At 44.4% G+C, this 16,705-nt stretch overlaps 1 protein-coding gene across 1 annotated transcript in view; it reads left to right on the top strand.

The window, feature by feature from the left end:
* dnaaf9 (dynein axonemal assembly factor 9) overlaps positions 1 to 16,705 on the top strand; it is a gene marked incomplete at its 3' end in the record, with an annotated part of 37,889 nt that overhangs the window by 5,693 nt on the left and 15,491 nt on the right. Inside the window, exons 4-11 of the mRNA XM_070441577.1 lie at positions 3,517 to 3,593; positions 4,956 to 5,000; positions 5,141 to 5,186; positions 5,561 to 5,672; positions 5,777 to 5,847; positions 6,174 to 6,221; positions 6,310 to 6,400; positions 9,685 to 9,785. Of these exons, the coding sequence (XP_070297678.1) occupies positions 3,517 to 3,593; positions 4,956 to 5,000; positions 5,141 to 5,186; positions 5,561 to 5,672; positions 5,777 to 5,847; positions 6,174 to 6,221; positions 6,310 to 6,400; positions 9,685 to 9,785 (591 nt within the window). The remainder of the gene's footprint in view (positions 1 to 3,516; positions 3,594 to 4,955; positions 5,001 to 5,140; positions 5,187 to 5,560; positions 5,673 to 5,776; positions 5,848 to 6,173; positions 6,222 to 6,309; positions 6,401 to 9,684; positions 9,786 to 16,705) is intronic.

Below are 16,705 nucleotides of genomic sequence, written 5' to 3'. Positions count from 1 at the left end.
CTATTTCAAGCCTACCTTCAAACTCAGTGGCCTCTTTGCTTGGACATACATGGGAAAAGTTCAAAAGAAATCAGCCAAGACCTTCCAGAAAAAAATGTGTTAGACGTCCACAAGTCTGGTTCATCCTTTGGGAGCAATTTCCAAACGCCTGAAGGAACCACGTCATGCTGTACAAACAATAGTACGCAAGTATAAACACCATGGGGACCACGCAGCCCGTCATACTGCTTCAGGAACGGAGAAGCGTTCTGTTCCAAGAGATGAACGTACCTTGGTGAGAAAAGTACAAATCAATCCCAGACAACAGCAAAGGACCTTGTGAAGATGCTGGGGGAAACAGGTAACAAAGTATCTATCTATAATCCACAGTAAAACGAGGCCTATATCAATAACGTGAAAGCCGCTCAGACAAGGAAGAAGCCACTGCTTCCCAAAACTGCCATATAAAAAGCCAGACTATGTTTTGGAACTGCACACTTGGGACAAAGATGTAGCTTTTTGGAGAAATGTATCTCTCTTCTTGGGTGGTAATACATCCACAGGTACACCTCCAATTGACTCAAATGATGTCAATTAACCTATCAGAAGCTTCTAAAGCCATGACATAATTTTCTGGAATTTTCCAAGCTGTTTAAAGCCACAGTCAACTTAGTGTATGTAAACTTCTGACCCACTGGAATTGTGATACGGTGAATTATAAGTGAAATAATCTGTCTGTAAACAATTGCTGGAAAAATTACTTGTGTCATGCACAAAGTAGATGTCCTAACCGACTTGCCAAAACTATAGTTTGTTAGCAACAAATTTGTGGAGTGGTTGAAAAAACGAGTTTTAATGACTCCAACCTAAGTGTATGTAAACTTCCAACTTCAACTGTATGTTTGCTGTAACTAGCTGCACGTTTGCTGTAACTAGCTTTACATGGTATACTATAGCTAATGGTATACTATAACTAGCTATACACATTTGCTGTAACTAGCTATACATGGTATACTATAACTAATGGTATACTATAACTAGCTATACACATTTGCTGTAACTAGCTATACATGGTGTACTGAAGGGGAAAGGGGGATACCTAGTCAATGGTTCAACTGAATGCATTCAACTGACATGTTCACCGCTCTGAATCAGAGAGGTGGGGGAGGCTGCCATAGTCTAGGTCTTCACTGCCCGGGGAACACTGGGTTAACTGCCTTGATCAGGGGCAGAACGACACATGTTCACCGCTCTGAATCAGAGAGGTGGGGGAGGCTGCCATAATCTAGGTCTTCACTGCCCGGGGAACACTGGGTTAACTGCCTTGATCAGGGGCAGAACGACACATGTTCACCGCTCTGAATCAGAGAGGTGGGGAGGCTGCCATAATCCAGGTCTTCACTGCCCGGGGAACACTGGGTTAACTGCCTTGATCAGGGGAAGAACGACACATTTTTACATTGTCAGCTCGGGGATTCCATCCAGCAAACTTTCGCTTGTTGGCTCAAAGCTCTGAAACTGAGCTGCCTAACTAGATATACACACGTTTGCTGTAACTAGCTAGGCACGGTAAACTGTAACTAGCTATGCACAGTATACTGTAACTAGCTATATCCCGGCGGTGTACTGTAACTACTAGGCCCGGTATACTGTAACTAGCTATGGCACGGTAAACTGTAACTAGCTATACACGGCGGTGACTGTAAATAGCTAGGCCCGGTATACTGTAAATTAGCTATGCACGGTATAACTGTAACTAGCTATGCACGGTAAACTGTAACTAGCTATACACGGCGGTGTATTGTAACTAGCTAGGCCCGGTATCTGTAACTAACTATGCACGGTAAACTGTAACTAGCTAGGCACGGTATACTGTAACTAGCTATACACGGTATACTGTAACTAGCTATACACGGTATGCTGTAACTAGCTATACACGGTATACTGTAACTAGCTATACACGGTATACTGTAACTAGTTACACATTTTATACTGTAACTAGCTACACTGTTATACTGTAACTAGCTATACACAGTATACTGTAACTAGCTACAATGTTATACTGTAACTAGCTATAACATGTTATACTGTAACATAGCTACAAGGAACTACTGTAACTCAGTACCACACAGTAACTAGTAATAGTTATACACAGTATCTGTAATAGCTATACATGTTATTACTGTAACTAGCTATACATGTTATACTGTAACTAGTTACACACAGTATACTGTAACTAGCTATACAACGTATACTGTAACTAGCTACAATGTTATACTGTAACTAGCTATAGACAGTATACTGTAACTAGCTAAAACGAGGTATACTGTAACTAGTATACACACAGTATACTGTAACTAGCTATACCCGTATACCATAACTAGCTACAATGTTATACTGTAACTAGCTATAGACAGTATACTGTAACTAGTTACACACAGTATACTGTAACTAGCTATACACCGTATACACATAACTAGCTACAATGTTATACTGTAACTAGCTATAGACAGTATACTGTAACTAGCTATACACTATACATAACTAGCTACAATTTATAACTGTAACTAGCTAAACGGTATAACTGTAACTAGCTATGCACAGTATACTGTAACTAGCTACAATGTTATACTGTAACTAGCTATAGACAGTATACTGTAACTAGCTAAACAAGGTATACGTACTAGTATACACGTTTGCTGTAACTAGCTATACACGGCGTATGCTGTAACTAGCTAGGCCCAGTATCTGTAACTAGCTATACACGGTATACTGTAACTAGCTATACATGGTATACTGTAACTAGCTATACACGGCATACTGTAACTAGCTATACACGGTATACTGTAACTAGCTATACACGGTATAACTGTAACTAGCTATGCACGGTATACTGTAACTAGCTATAACACGGGTATACTGTAACTAGCTATACACGGTATGCTGTAACTAGCTGGGGTATACTGTAACTAGCTATACACGTATACTCGTAACTAGCTATACACGGTATACTGTAACTAGCTATACACGGCATACTATAACTAGCTATACACGGTATACTGTAACTAGCTATGCACAGTATACTATAACTAGCTAGGCCCGGTATACTGTAACTGCTATGCACGGTATACTGTAACTAGCTATGCACGGTATACTGTAACTAGCTATACACGGTATGCTGTAACTAGCTGTGCACGGTATACTGTAACTAGCTATACATGGTATACTGTAACTAGCTAGGCACGGCGGTATGCTGTAACTAGCTATACATGGTATACTGTAACTAGCTAGGCACGGCGGTATGCTGTAACTAGCTTATACACGGTTATACTGTAACTAGCTGTGCACGGTATACTGTAACTAGCTAGGCACGGTATGCTGTAACTAGCTATACATGGTATACTGTAACTAGCTAGGCAGGCGGTATGCTGTAACTAGCTATACAACGGTTACTGTAACTAGCTATACACGGTATACTGTAGGCGTTGGATGAGGACGAGTGTTTCGTTACTGACTGAGACGTGTGTTAATTTCCAGGCCAAGGACGTAGCAGAGCATACCTTCCAGCTGGCACTGGACTCGGTCCACCTGCCTCAGTACAGAACTGCTCTCAGGTACCAGACCAACTGTCACAATAGATAACATACTACCTTTGTATTCCAATAGAAGGAATAAGGTATTTAATGTCATTAGTGATCTAGTATAAAAGTGTTCTTCATTAGTGTCCTCTGAATGATGACGTTAGCTGATCTAGTATAAAGTGTTCTTCATTAGTGTTAGCTGATCTAGTAGAAAGTGTTCTTCATTAGTGTTAGCTGATCTAGTATAAAGGGTTCTTCATTAGTGTCCTCTGAATGATGACGTTAGCTGATCTAGTATAAAGGGTTCTTCATTAGTGTCCTCTGAATGATGACGTTAGCTGATCTAGTATAAGTGTTCTTCATTAGTGTCCTCTGAATGATGACGTTAGCTGATCTAGTATAAAGGGTTCTTCATTAGTGTCCTCTGAATGATGACGTTAGCTGATCTAGTATAAAGGGTTCTTCATTAGTGTCGTCTGAATGAAGACGTTAGCTGATCTATATAAAGTGCTCTTCATTAGTGTCCTCTGAATGATGACGTTAGCTGATCTAGTATAAAGGGTTCTTCATTAGTGTCGTCTGATGAAGACGTTAGCTGATCTAGTATAAAGTGCTCTTCATTACTGTCCTCTGAATGACGACGTTAGCTGATTCTAGTATAAAGTGCTCTTCATTACTGTCTCTCTGAATGATGATGTTAGCTGATCTAGTATAAAGTGTTCTTCATTAGTGTCCTATGAATGATGATGTTAGCTGATCTAGTATAAAGTGTTCTTCATTAGTGTTAGCTGATCTAGTATAAAGTGTTCTTCATTAGTGTTAGCTGATCTAGTATAAAGGGTTCTTCATTAGTGTCCTCTGAATGAGACGTTAGCTGATCTAGTATAAGGTTCTTCATTAGTTCTTGAATGATGGTTAGCTGATCTAGTATAAAGGGTTCTTCATTAGTGCCGTCTGAATGAAGACGTTAGCTGATCTAGTATAAAGGGTTCTTCATTAGTGTTAGCTGATCTAGTATAAAGTGTTCTTCATTAGTGTTAGCTGATCTAGTATAAAGGGTTCTTCATTAGTGTCCTCTGAATGATGACGTTAGCTGATCTAGTATAAGTGTTCTTCATTAGTGTTAGCTGATCTAGTATAAGGGTTCTTCATTAGTGTTAGCTGATCTAGTATAAAAGGGTTCTTCATTAGTGTCCTCTGATGATGACGTTAGCTGATTCTAGTATAAAGTGTTCTTCATTAGTGTTAGCTGATCTAGTATAAAGTGTTCTTCATTAGTGTCCTCTGATGACGACGTTAGCTGATCTAGTATAAAGGGTTCTTCATTAGTGTCCTCTGAATGACGACGTTAGCTGATCTAGTATAAAGGGTTCTACCTGTTGTTTTCTCTCTCAGATCTAAAAGTGTTTTCCACATCCAAGCTGTGAACAACCAGGGCAGGTAGGTTCTGATTGTTATAAAGAAAGTGTTTCATCACACTATGACTCAATGTTGTCAGTGATTGGTGATATACATTTTGTCCTGGGGCTTTTTATTGACTCATTGTTTTCCTAAATGTTCCGTCTTGTTCTCCTTTTCAGAATTGTTCCTCTGAGTGATGAAGGGAGCTGCTTCTTGGTGAAAACTGTAAGTCAATACTTCCAACCTGATAATTGTTACAAAACATTTGCGGTAGGCATGTCACTGTGTTTGATTGATTCAATTGGAATGAATTACAAGCGTCAATGTCAGGTTATGACAGCCCAGACCTCCAGTGGGGTTAGGGGTCAGGGGTTAAGGGTTATACGTTATAGTGGTGGTTATGTGTTCCAGGCGTCCATGTCAGTGTACGACATCCCAGACCTCCAGTGGGGTCAGGGGTTAAGGGTTATACGTTATAGTGGTGGTTATGTGTTCCAGGCGTCCATGTCAGTGTACGACATCCCAGACCTCCAGTGGGGTTAGGGGTCAGGGGTCAGGGGTTAAGGGTTATACGTTATAGTGGTGGTTATGTGTTCCAGGCGTCCATGTCAGTGTACGACATCCCAGACCTCCAGTGGGGGAAAGGAGACCTGGGCTCTGTAATCTTCTCTGAGTCCTTCCTGGTGTCCAGCATCAACATCCAACAGAAAGGTAAGAGGGACACATACTGTTAGGCCTGACCGATGCCTATTCCCTATTATTTTAAACTGTGTGTCTGTGTCCTGTTTAACTGTAATGTTGAGTCTGTCCTGTAGATGGAAGTGTTTCCTCAGACAGCTGCTACACCATCCTGACTACAGCTCTGCCTCGCTATGTCTGCTGGCTGGTATGCTACCCTCTCTCCTCTCTCCTCTTCTTTCCTCTCTCCTCTTCTCTCTCCTTTCCTCTCTCCTTTCCTCTCTCCTCGCCTCTCTCCTCTCCTTTCTCTCCGTTCATCCAGGGATCAAGTCGCCTGCTTTCAACAAAATGGCCGTGTTCAAGGGCTTCAAAATGACTGCAGGCGACTGCCGACTGACCTACAAATCACCTTGCATCATAAATAACTGCTAATTATTATTTGTGGATCAGTCAGTCACAATTGATCCATAATGCATTGTGGATTTGATCCTCTCGATCACAGCCCTTGTTAACTGTGTGTGCTAATGGCTTTAGGTGGAGTCTGATGTGAAGCATTCTGAGAAGGCCCAGGTCCTGCTGAAGGTCAGACAACAACAGCTCATGTTTTCTATATTTCAGTTGTTACATTGAGAAATGCTGGTCAGTGTGTTGATGTGTGTTTAATCCCCAGGAGGAGGACGGTACCTGCCTGGGCACCTCTTTGACTACAGCAGACACAGCTCATGTGTTCTCCAACAGCCAGCTCTCCACTCCAGAGGAAGGTGACACAGACTTTAGTGCTCTCTCTGTCGTCAGCCAGTCAGCCAGCCAGCCAGCTAGTTCGTCCAGTTCCGCCAAGTCTGTCAGTCCAGCCGGTGGCCGTGTTCGACTGACTGACTGATCTCTAAATTATAATGAGTAGTTATTTATGATCCCAGGTGATTTGTATATCAGTCAGTCGCCTGCGTTTCTTTTGATGCTCTGGAACAAGGCCAGTCCAGGCAGTCAGTCAGTCAGTCAGTTGGTCAGTTAGGCAGTCAGTCAGTCAGTCAGTTGGTGGTCTCGTTAGATTAGAAAGGCGAAAGCAACCGCTCTAGACAAGTTACGTTGTGGGAGGTGCATCTGCGACAGCCGGAAGTCGGTGCTACTGGTTTCCAACAGCAAGGCTCAGTGCAACATGGTGGTGCAAGGCTGTTATCAAGGCAAAGGGTAGCTACTTTGAAGAATATCAAATATATTTAGATTTTTTTTAACACTTTTTTTGGTTACTACATGATTCCATATGTGTTATTTCATAGTTCTGAAAAACCCTGTAATGAGTAGGTGTGTMCTAACTTTTGACTGGTACTGTGTGTACAATGTACAGAGAGAGAGCCTCAAATATCACATTCGTTTGTACATATCTACTGTATACGTGAAACTGTGGCAAAGTTGGTTCCTGTCTCAATCACGTTCACATGGGTCAAACCAAAACACTCTAATGATTGGTTGACAATAGATCCTCCCACAATGCAGGTGAGGGCTACAGGATGACGTGGTGAAGAGCAACTGCAGAAACTTGCAGTCATAACCTTTGATCACATGGCTTTTGTAACGTTTATGCAGTCGCAAGTCGGACCATTTTTATCCCCATAATGCAACACACTTTGAATGGCAGTAACCAGCGATAGTCACCTACTTGACCAAATCAAATTGTATTGGTCACATACACATGGTTAGCAGATGTTAATGCGAGTGTAGTGAAATGCTTGTGCTACTAGTTCCGACCGTGCAGTAATATCTAACAAGTGATATAACCTAACAATTTCACAACAACTACCTTATACACACAAGTGTAAAGGAATGAATAAGAATATGTACATTTAAATATATGGATGAGCGATGGCCGAACGGCATAGGCAAGATGCAGTAGATGGTATAGAGTACAGTATATACATATGAGATGAGTAATGTAGGGTATGTAAACATTATATAAAGTGGCATAGTTTAAAGTGACTAGTGATACATTTATTAAGTCCATTTATTAAAGTGGCCAATGATTCCAAGTCTGTATGTAGGCAGCAGCCACTCAATGTTACTGATGGCTGTTTAACAGTCTGATGGCCTTGAGATAGAAGCTATTTTTCAGTCTCTCGGTCCCYGCTTTGATGCACCTGTACTGACCTCGCCTTCTGGATGATAGCGGGGTGAACAGGCAGTGGCTCGGGTGGTTGTTGTCCTTGATGATCTTTATGGCCTTCCTGTGACATCRGGTGGTGTAGGTGTCCTGGAGGGCAGGTAGTTTGCCCCCGGTGATGCGTCCTGCAGACCTCACTACCCTCTGGAGAGCCTTACGGTTGTGGGCGTAGCAGTTGCCGTATCAGGTGGGGATACAGCCGGACAGGATGCTCTCGATTGTGCATCTGTAAAAGTTTGTGAGTGTTTTCGGTGACAAGCCACATTTCTTCAGCCTCCTGAGGTTGAAGAGGCGCTGCTGCGCCTTCTTCACAACGCTGTCTGTGTGGGTGGACCAATTCAGTTTGTCCGTGATGTGTACACCGAGGAACTTAAAACTTTCCACCTTCTCCACTACTGTCCCGTTGATGTGGATGGGGGGGTGCTTCCTCTGCTGTTTCCTGAAGTCCACGATCATCTCCTTTGTTTTGTTGACGTTGAGTGTGAGGTTATTTTCCTGACACCACACTCCGAGGGCCCTCACCTCCTCCCTGTAGGACGTATCGTCGTTGGTAATCAAGCCTACTACTGTAGTGCTGTCTGCAAACTTGATGATTGAGTGGGAGGCGTGCATGGCCACGCAGTCATGGGTGAACAGGGAGTACAGGAGGGGGCTGAGCACACACCCTTGTGGGGCCCCAGTGTTGAGTATCAGCGGGGTGGAGATGTTGTTACCTACCCTCACCACCTGGGGGCGGCCCGTCAGGAAGTCCAGGACCCAGTTGCACAGAGGTGGTGTCGAGACCCAGGGTCTCGAGCTTGGTGATGAGTTTGGAGGGTACTATGGTGTTAAATGCTTTTCTGTAGTCGATGAACCGCATTCTTAGATAGGTATTCCTCTTGTCCAGATGGTTTAGGGCAGTGTGCAGTGTGATGGCGATTGCATTGTCTGTGAATCTATTGGGACGGTATGCAACCTGAAGTGGGTCTAGGGTGGCTGGTAGGGTGGARGTGATATGATCCTTGACTAGTCTCTCAAAGCACTTCATGATGACAGAAGTGAGGAATCATTTAGCTCAGTTACCGTAGCTTTCTTGGGAACAGGAACAATGGCTATTAAAAAGTGATCCACTCCGAACAGACCCAGGGCCAGCAGCCAGCTGCAGCACCCACCACCCAGCCGAGCCAGCCATGTCACGCCAGCGCTGCCACTGCCCAGCTATCACCCCACCCCACAAGCACTGCAGTCAATCCAGCCAGCAGTCGTCAGCCCAGCCCACAACGCCAGTCACCCACCCAGGTCCATCCACCAAAGCCAGTCAATCAGCGCCAGCCAGCAGCCACAGCCCACCAGTCATCAGCCAGCAGCCACACCCACCGCCAGCCACGCAGTCAGCAGCCAGATCAAGCCACCCAGTCAGCCAGCCAGCCAGTCAATCAAGCAGCCAGTCATCAGCCAGCCAGTCAATCAGCCAGCCCAGCCAGACAGCGCCACCCAGTCAGCCACCCAGTCAGCCAGCCAGTCAATCAGCCAGCCCCCAGTCAGCCAGCCCAGTCGCCCACCCCGCAGTCAGCCAGCCAGTCAATCAGCCAGCCAGTCAGCCACCAGTCAGCCCACCAGTCAGCCAGCCAGTCCAATCAGTCCAGTCCAGTCCACCCCAGCCAGCCAGCCAGTCAGCCACCAGGTCAGTCAGCCAGCCCCAGTCAGGCCACCCAGCCAGCCACCCAGCCAGTCAGCCAGCCAGTCAGCCAGCCAGTCAGCCAGCCAGTCAGCCAGGCCAGTCAGTCAGCCAGCCACGCCAGCACCCCAGTCAGCACCCAGCCAGCGTCAGTGTGTCAGTTATTGAATTAGTTAATGAGTTAGTCTGTAGTTAATGATGTCCCTTTAACCCCCTGTGTCTGTGTGTTTCAGGTAAGATGAGCTTCTTCACAGAGGGCATCCTGTTCCTCCATCCTCAGTACGGCACCATCACTCTACAGAGCCTCATCAGCAGTATGAAGTTGTATGACCTGGTACGTTTCTCTACCAGAACACAGAGTTACATGGCTGTCTCCCAGAGGGCATTCTGTTCCTTATAGTGACCTGGTACGTTTCTCTACCAGAAACACAGAGTTACATGGGCTGTCTCCCAGAGGGCATTCTGTTTCCTATAGTGACCTGTAGTGTTCTCTACCAGAACACAGAGTTACATGGGCTGTCTCCCAGAGGGCATTCTGTTTTCTATAGTGACCTGGTATGTTCTCTACCAAACACAGAGTTACATGGGCTGTCTCCCAGAGGGCATTCTGTTTCCTATAGTGACCTGGTATGTTTCTCTACCAGAACACAGGGTTACATGGGCTGTCTCCCAGAGGGCATTCTGTTTCCTATAGTGACTGGTAGTTTCTCTACAGACACAGAGTTACATGGGCTGTCTCCCAGCGGGCATTCTGTTTCCTATATGACCTGGTATGTTTCTCTACCAGAACACAGGGTTACATGGGCTGTCTCTCCCAGAGGGATTCTTGTTTCTCTATAGTGACCTGTAGTGTTCTCTACCAGAACACAGAGTTACATGGGCTGTCTCCCAGAGGGCATTCTGTCCTATAGTGACCTGGTATGTTCTCTCTACCAGACACATGGAGTTACATGGGCTGTCTCCCAGAGGGCATTTCGTTTCCTATAGTGACCTGTGTCGTTTCTCTACCAGAACACAGGGAGTTACATGGCTGTCTCCAGAGGGCATCTGTTTCCTATAGTGACCTGGTATTTTCTCTACCAGAGACACAGGGTTACATGGGCTGTCTCCCAGGGCATTCTGTTTCCTTAGCTGTACTGTATGTTTCTCTATCAGAACACAGAGTTACAGGGCTGTCTCCAGAGGGCATTCTGTTTCCTATAGTGACCTGGTATGTTTCGCTACCAGAAACACAGGGTTACATGGGCTGTCTCCCAGAGGGCATTCGTGTTTCCTATAGTGACCTCGTATGTTTCTCTACCAGAACACAGGGTTACATGCGTGTCTCCCAGAGGGCATTCTGTTTCCTATAGTGACCTGGTATGTTTCTCTACCAGAACACAGAGTTACAGTGGCTGTCTCCCAGAGGCATTCTGTTCCTATAGTGACCTGGTATGTTTCTCTACCAGAACACAGAGTTACATGGGCTGTCTCCAGAGGGCATCTGTTTCCTATAGTGACCTGGTACGTTTCTCTACCAGAACACAGAGTTACATGGCTGTCTCCCAGAGGGCATTCTGTTTCCTATAGTGACCTGGTACGTTTCTCTACCAGAACACAGAGTTACATGGCTGTTCTCCCAGAGGCATTCTGTTCCTATAGTGACCTGGTACGTTTCTCTACAGAACACAGAGTTACATGGGCTGTCTCCCAGAGGGCATTCTGTTTCCCTATAGTGACCTGGTACGTTTCTCTACCAGAACACAGAGTTACATGGGCTGTCTCCCAGAGGCATCTGTTTCCTATAGTGACCTGTATGTTTCTCTACCAGACACAGATTACATGGGCGTCTCCAGAGGGCATTCTGTTTCCTATAGTGACCTGGTTGTTCTCTACCAGACACACAGAGTTACATGGGCTGTCTCCCAGAGGGCATTCTGTTTCCTATAGTGACCTGGTAGTTTCTCTACCAGAACACAGAGTGTACATGGGCTGTCTCCAGAGGCATTCTGTTTCTTAGTGACCTGTACTCTCCAGCAGTTACATGGGCGTCTCCCAGGGCGATTCTGTTTCCCTATAGTGACCTGTACGTTCTTACCAGAACACGAGTACATGGGCTGTCTCCAGAGGCATTCGGTTCTCTAGCTGCATACTGTTGTCCAGGGCCCTGGGAACAAATCAATTAACGTATTGTCACGTGCCGAAAGTGTTTTTCCACAAGTACACGGAGTAGCCAGCCACGTGTCCCTGGGTTGGGGCCTATTTTAGTTGCCTCTGGTACATTCTAAGCCTCTGGTACATTCTCAAAAGTACCTCTGGTACATTCTAAAGCCCTCTGGGTACATTCTAAAGCCTCTCGGTACATTCTATAAGTGCTCTAACCTCTGGTCATCTCTAAACGCCTCTGGTACATTCTAAAGCTCATCTCTAAGCCTCTGGTACATTGATCCTCTCGGTAATCTAATTGCTTGCTTACATTCTAATTCCTCTCGGTACATTCTGATGCCTCCTCGACTCTAGCCTCTGTACATTCATAACGTCTGGCTGTACATCTATAGCTCTGTACATTTCAATGCCTTGGTACTATCAATCGCCTCTGGTACATTCTAAAGGCCTCTTGCGTAACATTCTAAGGCCTCTGGTACATTCTAAAGCCTCTGGTACATTTCCTAAAGCCTCTGGTACATTCTAGCCTCTGGTAATTCTAAAGCCTCTGGTACATTCTAAGCCTCTGGTACATTCTAAAGCCTCTTGGTACATTCTAAAGCCTCTGGTACATTTCAAAGCCTCTGGTACATTCTAAAGCCTCTGGTACATTCTAAAGCCTTGGTACATTCCATGCCTCTGGTCTTCTAAGCCTGGTACATTTCTAAGCCTCTGTACATTCTAAAGCCTCTGGACATTCCAATGCTCTGGTACATTCTAAGCCTCTTGTACATTCTAAAGCCTCTGTACATTCCAATGCCTCTGGTAACTTCTAAAGCCTCTGGTACATTCTAAAGCCTCTGGTACATTCTAAAGCCTCTGGTACATCTCAAACCTCTGGTACAATTCTAAGCCCTTGTACTGTTAATTGCCTCTGGTACATTGTCAGCTCTGGTACATTCCAAGCCTCTGGTACTTATTCTAAAGCCTCTTGGTACATTCAAAGCCTCTGGTACATTCTAAGCCTCTGGTACATTCTAAAGCCTCTGTAATTCTGATAACCTCTGGTACTTTCTAATGCCTCTGGTCACATTCTAAAGCCTCTGAGTACATTCTATGCCTTGTACATTCTAAAGCCTCTGGTACATTCTTAAAGCCTCTGGTACATTCTAAAGCCTCTGTACATTCATGCCTCTGGAATCATGCCCTCTGGTACATTCTAAGCCCTTGGTACATTCTAAAGCCTCTGCATTACATTTTCTAAAGCCTCTGGTACCATTCTAACAGCCTCAGGTATTCTAAAGCCTCTATACATCCAATGCCTCTGGTACATTCTAAACCTCTGTACATAGTCAAGCCTCTGTACATTCCTATAAGCCTCTGGTACATTCTAAAGCCTCTGTACATTCTATGCCTCTGGTACATCCATTCTAAAGCCTCTGGTACATTCTAAGCAGCCTCTGTAGACTGCTACCATTGCCATCTCTGGTACATTCTCAATGCCTCTGGTACATTCTAAAGCCTCTGGTACATTCTGCATCTTCTCGTACATTTTGATGCCTCTGGTACATCTCTCTTGTATGCTCTCTGGTACATTCCTGATGCCTCTGGTACATTCTAAAGCCTCTGTACATTCTGCATAGCCTCTGTACATACTAAAGCCTCTGTACATTCCTGGTGGATAGCCTCTGGTACATTCTAAAGCCTCGTCTGTTTACATTCTAAGCCTCTGGTATCCATTCCCAATTGCCTCTGGCCTACACTTGGTACACAGCCTCTGGTACATTCTGATGCCTCTGGTACATTCTAAAGCCTCTGGTACATTCTGATGCCTCTGGTACATTCTAAGCCCTCTGTACATTCTAAAGCCTCTCGTACATTCCAATGCCTCTGGGTACATTCTCTAAAGCTCTCGGCTACTTCTAAAGCCTCTGGTACATTCCAATGCCTCTGGTACATTCCAACGTCTCGACATCTCTACAGCCTCTGGTACATTCTAAAGCCCTCTGGTACATTCTAAAGCTCCTGGCGTACCATTCCAAAGCCTCTGGTACATTCTAAAGCCTCTGGTACATTCTAAAAGGCCTCCTTGGTACATTCTACGAAGCCTCTGGTACATTCCAAGCTTCTGGTACATTCTTAAAGCCCTGGCTACATTCCTAAAGCCTCTTCGGTACATTCTAAAGCCTCTGGTACATTCCAAAGCCTTCGGTACATTCTAAAGCTCTGGTACATGCACCTTCATATCTAAGCCCTAGACATTCTAAATCCTCTGGTACATTCAATGCCTCTGGTCATGCTAAAAGCTCTGGATACATTCACAATGCTCTGCTACCTTTCTAATGCCTCTGTACATCTAACAGCTCTGGTACATTCAATGCTCTGGTACTTCTAAAGCCTCTCAGTACCTTCAATGCCTCTAGGTAACAGTTAACCTCTGGTACATTCTAAAGGCCTCTGAATCATGCTCTGTTATATTCTAAGCCTCTGGGTTACATTTCTAAAGCCCTTCTGTACATCTCTAAAGCCTTCTGCGTTACATTCTGATGCCTCGTTACTTTCTAAACGCCGGGCCTGTACATTTTGCTTCGCATGCTCCTTAGTAACCATTCTAAAGCCTCTGGTACATTCTGATGCCTCTGGTACATTCTAACGCCTCTGGTACATTCTAAAGCCTCTGGTACATTCTAAAGCCTCTGGTACATTCTGATGCCTCTGGTACATCCTGATGGCTTGATTCCATCCGAAATGCACAGTGAGCTCAGGGCATGCTTAGCCCAGCATGCATTTGTAGCCTTCTTGTGTGTTGCTATAGCCCCTTGCTTTAACTACTGTCATGGAGTTGACTAAATATTTTCATAAAGAAACTGATTAAACACACAGGTTCTAAATGAGGGTGACTTAGAAAAGAGGAAGATGACCAAGAGAGGGAGTGTGGTGATGTCATGTCCACAACTAAAGAATCATTATGGAGTCTGAAAAGATTCATGATGTGGTACTTACTATGTACATATGCGAACAGAAAACTAAGTGTGCCATTGTAGCAAAGTATTTAGAAACAAAGAAACCAGATCTCTTAAAAGTTCTATTATCTATACAATATATTTTGGCCCAGTAGGCCTGACATATAACCTCTTTCAAGGAGCTTTTCGTTTTGATACGGTTATTTTGCCTAAAAACCTTTCGGCCTACCCATAGAAAAATGTGAAAACAACTCTGCATCTCTGCCCAGCCTGGCAAGAGTGACCTGAAGGGTGTTGAGCATCCCCAGTGGCTCTGCAAACGCCAAGAGGGTATTTTCCTGTACTGGTCTGCTCTCCAGGTACCATCGCATGAACCTGAAGCCAGTCTCTGGCCAAACTCCTGTTTCTAAAAATGAACTGTAGACTGAGCCAAACAAGGCATTTTAGTTTCATTTGTATTTTATTCTCAGTAAGTCACAGCCTATATGTGCAATGTATAGACAATAATGATTTAATACAACAACATGTTTAAATGCTGAGGGCTTTATGTCCCTACCAGTCTGTTGCGTCGCACTCGCAAATGCTTCATCATGTATTCCTTTGAAGAATATAGCCTTGAAATCATTGAAATAATACAGCCTGAATAATACATTAGTCTGCCTGTCTGGCTCCTGACCTATTTAGTGTTAATATGCTGTTTAATATGACATGTAACCTATTTCAAATAAGAGCTTCTTCACAGTCACCTTTTCATGTTGGTTATTAAAATACTTTTCATTCAAATCATAGGGTTTGGTTTCAATACTTCAAGAGCAACTGGTAGGTCCAGGTAGTCACAATAATTGGTGTTGGTTAAATAGTGATTTTAATGAATGGAGGGAATTTGGAGCTGCAGTTTTTTATCCTGTGAGCAAGGAGCGGTTTTTAGCGGAGAAGTTGGAAAGGACGCGCCAGCGAGATATGAGCGGGATTTCTGATTGCTCAACTCCGCTCACATACTCTCATCTCACATACTCTCAAAATCACTCTTCAACAGAAAAACAACCAAATGGAAAGTTCTACGTCCACAACAATGCTTGAAACACATCAGGAGGCCACATTCGTCCAATGTTTTCATCATTGATCTGCAGATAATAGCCAAAAAGCCTAGGCCTACCAATAGCCAAATGAATGGCTCTCACTGAGAGCCGCTCCCTTTAGCCAACCAGGTTTCCATCCAGCAATTTTTACTAGAGGAGAGCCGCTCACATAGATAATGGCACCGAAGGAGATGGCCGCCAGTTGCAAACCATAGTCTGGCTTTTTTATGGCGGTTTTGGAGTAGTGGCTTCTTCCTTGCTGAGCGGCCTTTCAGGTTATGTCGATATATGACTCGTTTTACTGTGGATATAGATACACCTCTGGGGGATTGTTTCCTGTTTGCTTATGGCGGAATACAGCTCATTGAGTGCGGTCTTAGTGCCAGCATCGGTCTGTGGAGGTATATAGACAGCTACGGAAAATATACAGTTGAAGTCAGAAGTTTACTACACTTAGGTTGGAGTCATTAAAACTCATTTTTCAACCACTCCACAAATTTCTTGTTAACAAACTATAGCAAGTCGGTTAGGACATCTACTTTGTGCAGATGACACAAGTCATTTTCCCAACAATTGTTTACAGACAGATATTTCACTTATAATTCACCGTATCACAATTCCAGTGGGTCAGAAGTTTACGTACACTAAGTTGCTGTGCCTTTAAACAGCTTGGAAAATTCCAGAAAATGATGTCTGGCTTTAGAAGCTTCTGATAGGCTAAGTGACATCATTTGAGTCAATTGAGGTGTACCTGTGGATGTATTTCAAGGCCTACCTTCAAACTCAGTGCCTCTTTGCTTTACATCATGGGAAAATCAATAGAAATCAGCCAAGACAGCCAATTGTGGACCTCCACAAGTCTGGTTCATCCTTGGGAGCAATTTCCAAACTCCTGAAGGTACCACGTTCATCTGGACAAACAATAGTACACAAGTATAAACACCATGGGACCACGCAGCCGTCATACCGCTCAGGAAGGAGACGCGTTCTGTCTCCTAGAGATGAGCGTACTTTGGTGCGAAAAGTGCAAATCAATCCACGAACAACAGCAAAGGACCTAGTGAAGATGCTGGAGGAAACAGTACAAA

This window comes from Salvelinus sp. IW2-2015, unplaced genomic scaffold (assembly GCF_002910315.2).
Source record: "Salvelinus sp. IW2-2015 unplaced genomic scaffold, ASM291031v2 Un_scaffold4298, whole genome shotgun sequence".
NCBI lineage: Eukaryota > Metazoa > Chordata > Actinopteri > Salmoniformes > Salmonidae > Salvelinus > Salvelinus sp. IW2-2015.
The sequence above is the reverse complement of the archived record's forward strand: the minus strand, read 5'-3'. Positions and strand labels throughout refer to the sequence as shown.